Raw genomic sequence first — 2,679 nt, forward strand, 5'->3', positions numbered from 1 at the left:
CGGGAATGGTAAAACAAAAAATGAATCTAGGAGATAGTAAGAAAAAAAGAAAAAGAAAACAGACAGAAAGAGTTCTGTTGGCTAGAGGAGGTCCTAAAAGAAAAAGAAAAAATCAAGGAGGTAATGTACCATTATCAGCCCCAGTGAAGAAGAAAACAAGGTCTTTAGATGTCTTTGACTGAGAGAGACTATAAATAGAGGAGTGTGAGGGAGAAGAGTTTCATTTGTGAAAAATCAATCTTAGTAGACAGACATCATGTTACAACCCGATTCCTGTGCCTGTGGAATGGACAATTTACAATTGTTCCAAGTCCCTCCCACTAATATTGCTTTAGAAGAGTCCAAATGGGAAGAATATTATCCTATTTCTAGTACTTTAGATTCAGAGACAGCTCCGATCGAATTTGAAATTAAAGGACAAGGAGATCAATATCTAGATTTATCACAAACTTATCTTCAAATGGTATGTCAATTTGTTCAAAATGATGGGAGTGATCTGGGTGGAGATCCTGCTAAAACAGCCCCAGTGAATAATATCTTACATTCCTTGTTTACGGAAATCGATGTCAATGTCAATGGAAAAATAATCACTCCAGGGACTGATACTTATCCTTACAAAGCTTATCTGGAGAAATTACTGTCTTATAAACCCAGAACTTTAGCCACACAAATGAAAGCCTGTAGTCTATGGGAAAAAGATACGGCAGGACATATGGATGAAAGGGGGCTAGCAGATCTGGGAGTGGCTGCTAATAAGACATTTAATGTCGCTGTTGATAATACTGTGAGCATTAACAAACCCATCATTCCAGCGTACCCAGCCAATTCTAAAAACGAAGGATACAGAAAACGTCATGAAGCTATAGATGCTAGTAAGAAAATTACTTTGTTGGATCGTTTACATCTGGATTTGTTTCAACAAGATCGATTTCTACCGAATGGAGTGGATGTCCGTTTGAGATTTAATCGAGCTAGACCTGATTTCTACATGATGACGGCTCAAGCCAATACGGGAAACGTCAAAATATTAAGTATGGTCTTGTGGGTGAGAAAAGTGAAACCTTCCCCTACTTTAATGAATCAGATCAATCAAACTTTGAATACTTACAGAGCCAAATATCCATTAAGAAGAGTGGAAGTCAAAAGTTTTACCATACCTACAGGAACTCAATCTAAGATTACGGATCATCTGTTTCAAGGCCAGATGCCAAAAAGGCTCATTTTAGGGTTTGTGGAGAATGCAGCTTTTAATGGAGATAAAACTAAAAATCCCTTTAATTTTCAAAATTTTGGGATTAAAAAGTTAGATGTTAGTATTAATGGAGAGACCATGATGACTCGTTGTTTCGAACCTAATTTTAATGAAGATTTATATCTGAGATCTTATCTGAGTATGTATCAAGCTTTGGGAAAATTAGGAGAAGATTGGGCTCCGGACATCACCTTAGAAGAGTATAAAAACGGATACACTTTATGGGGCTGGGATTTCACGAAAGATCAAGAAGCCCAATCGGATAAATTTCATCTCATAGAAACAGGAAATTTAAGAGTAGAAGTCCAATTTACGAACAATACGGCTACCACTTTAAATTGTGTGGTGTATGCAGAATTTGATAACCTCTTAGAAATCAACAAACAGAGAGAAGTGAGCATTGATTATTAATGGATACAGGACAGTTGAGAGAAGTGTTATCTAGAGAATTAAAGAGTTCGTTTGGTGGAGTGTATCCTTTAGATTTATTACCAGATCAATTAAAATTTGGAGAAAAAGCCATTGTAGTCAATACAGATCCTCAAGATCAACCTGGAGAACATTGGGTGTGTTTATATGTAAGCAGTCCAGTGGTAGAATATTTTGATTCTTATGGATTTCCTCCCTTACAAAAAGAAATTCAAGACTTTATCCAACATCATGGTCATCAATGGATTTATAATCCGTATCGATATCAAGATTGGAATACCGATGTGTGTGGACAATATTGTGTGTATTATTTACATTAAAGACATATCAAGAAAATTAAAGCAAATGAATGGTTATTTCCCTTTGACCATCCTACAGCTTTACAAAGAGATCATTATGTAGCTCAATGGTTTAAAGACACTTATCATAAAACACCAACAGGTCATGGACAAACTTGTCAATGTTTCTATCAAAATGTATTGTAAAAAAATAATGTTATTGTTGTTATTATTATTATTGTTGTTTGTTGTTTGTTTGTTTGTTTGTTCTTAAAATAAAAAAAGAAAAAAAAATTGCTGCCTAGGTGTTTTTTTAAAAAGAATCTGAAACTGATGCTCTTATGTATATAAAAATAGTAACAAAAGAGTTAAAAATAAACTAACACAAAGAGTTAAAAATAAACTTACAAAAAAGGTATAAATACAAAGGGTTAAGGTGTATGAAGATCAGTTTGATGAGGATGAGTTTGAGTAAAAAGTCAAAAGATATGGAGGAAGAGAAAATACCATTATTAGAAAAAAGAATGATCATGCCTATGGAGGTAAATGATTCCAGTCCTCCTAAAAGAAGAATAGAACTAAAAACTATGGAGGAGGAGGAAGAACCTTGTAATGTTTACTTGCCAGCAAATGAGAAGATTCATGACCCAAAGGACCCATACAGAAGTTACAGAGTAGCCATTAACTGGACATTTGTTTTAAATCAAGTGAACGAAGAAA

General features: G+C 34.6%; 1 protein-coding gene across 1 annotated transcript; it reads left to right on the forward strand.

The window, feature by feature from the left end:
* Positions 1-256: 256 nt before the first annotated feature.
* LOC133192840 (uncharacterized protein F54H12.2-like) lies at positions 257-1,663 on the forward strand. Its single transcript, XM_061328846.1, has one exon. It carries the CDS (start codon positions 257-259, stop codon positions 1,661-1,663), a length of 1,407 nt encoding a protein of 468 aa, XP_061184830.1.
* The last annotated feature ends 1,016 nt before the right edge of the window (positions 1,664-2,679 follow it).

The sequence above is a fragment of the Saccostrea echinata genome, unplaced genomic scaffold (genome assembly GCF_033153115.1).
Source record: "Saccostrea echinata isolate AGI-Se365-2 ecotype Australia unplaced genomic scaffold, CSIRO_AGI_Sech_v1 ptg000025l, whole genome shotgun sequence".
Lineage (NCBI taxonomy): Eukaryota > Metazoa > Mollusca > Bivalvia > Ostreida > Ostreidae > Saccostrea > Saccostrea echinata.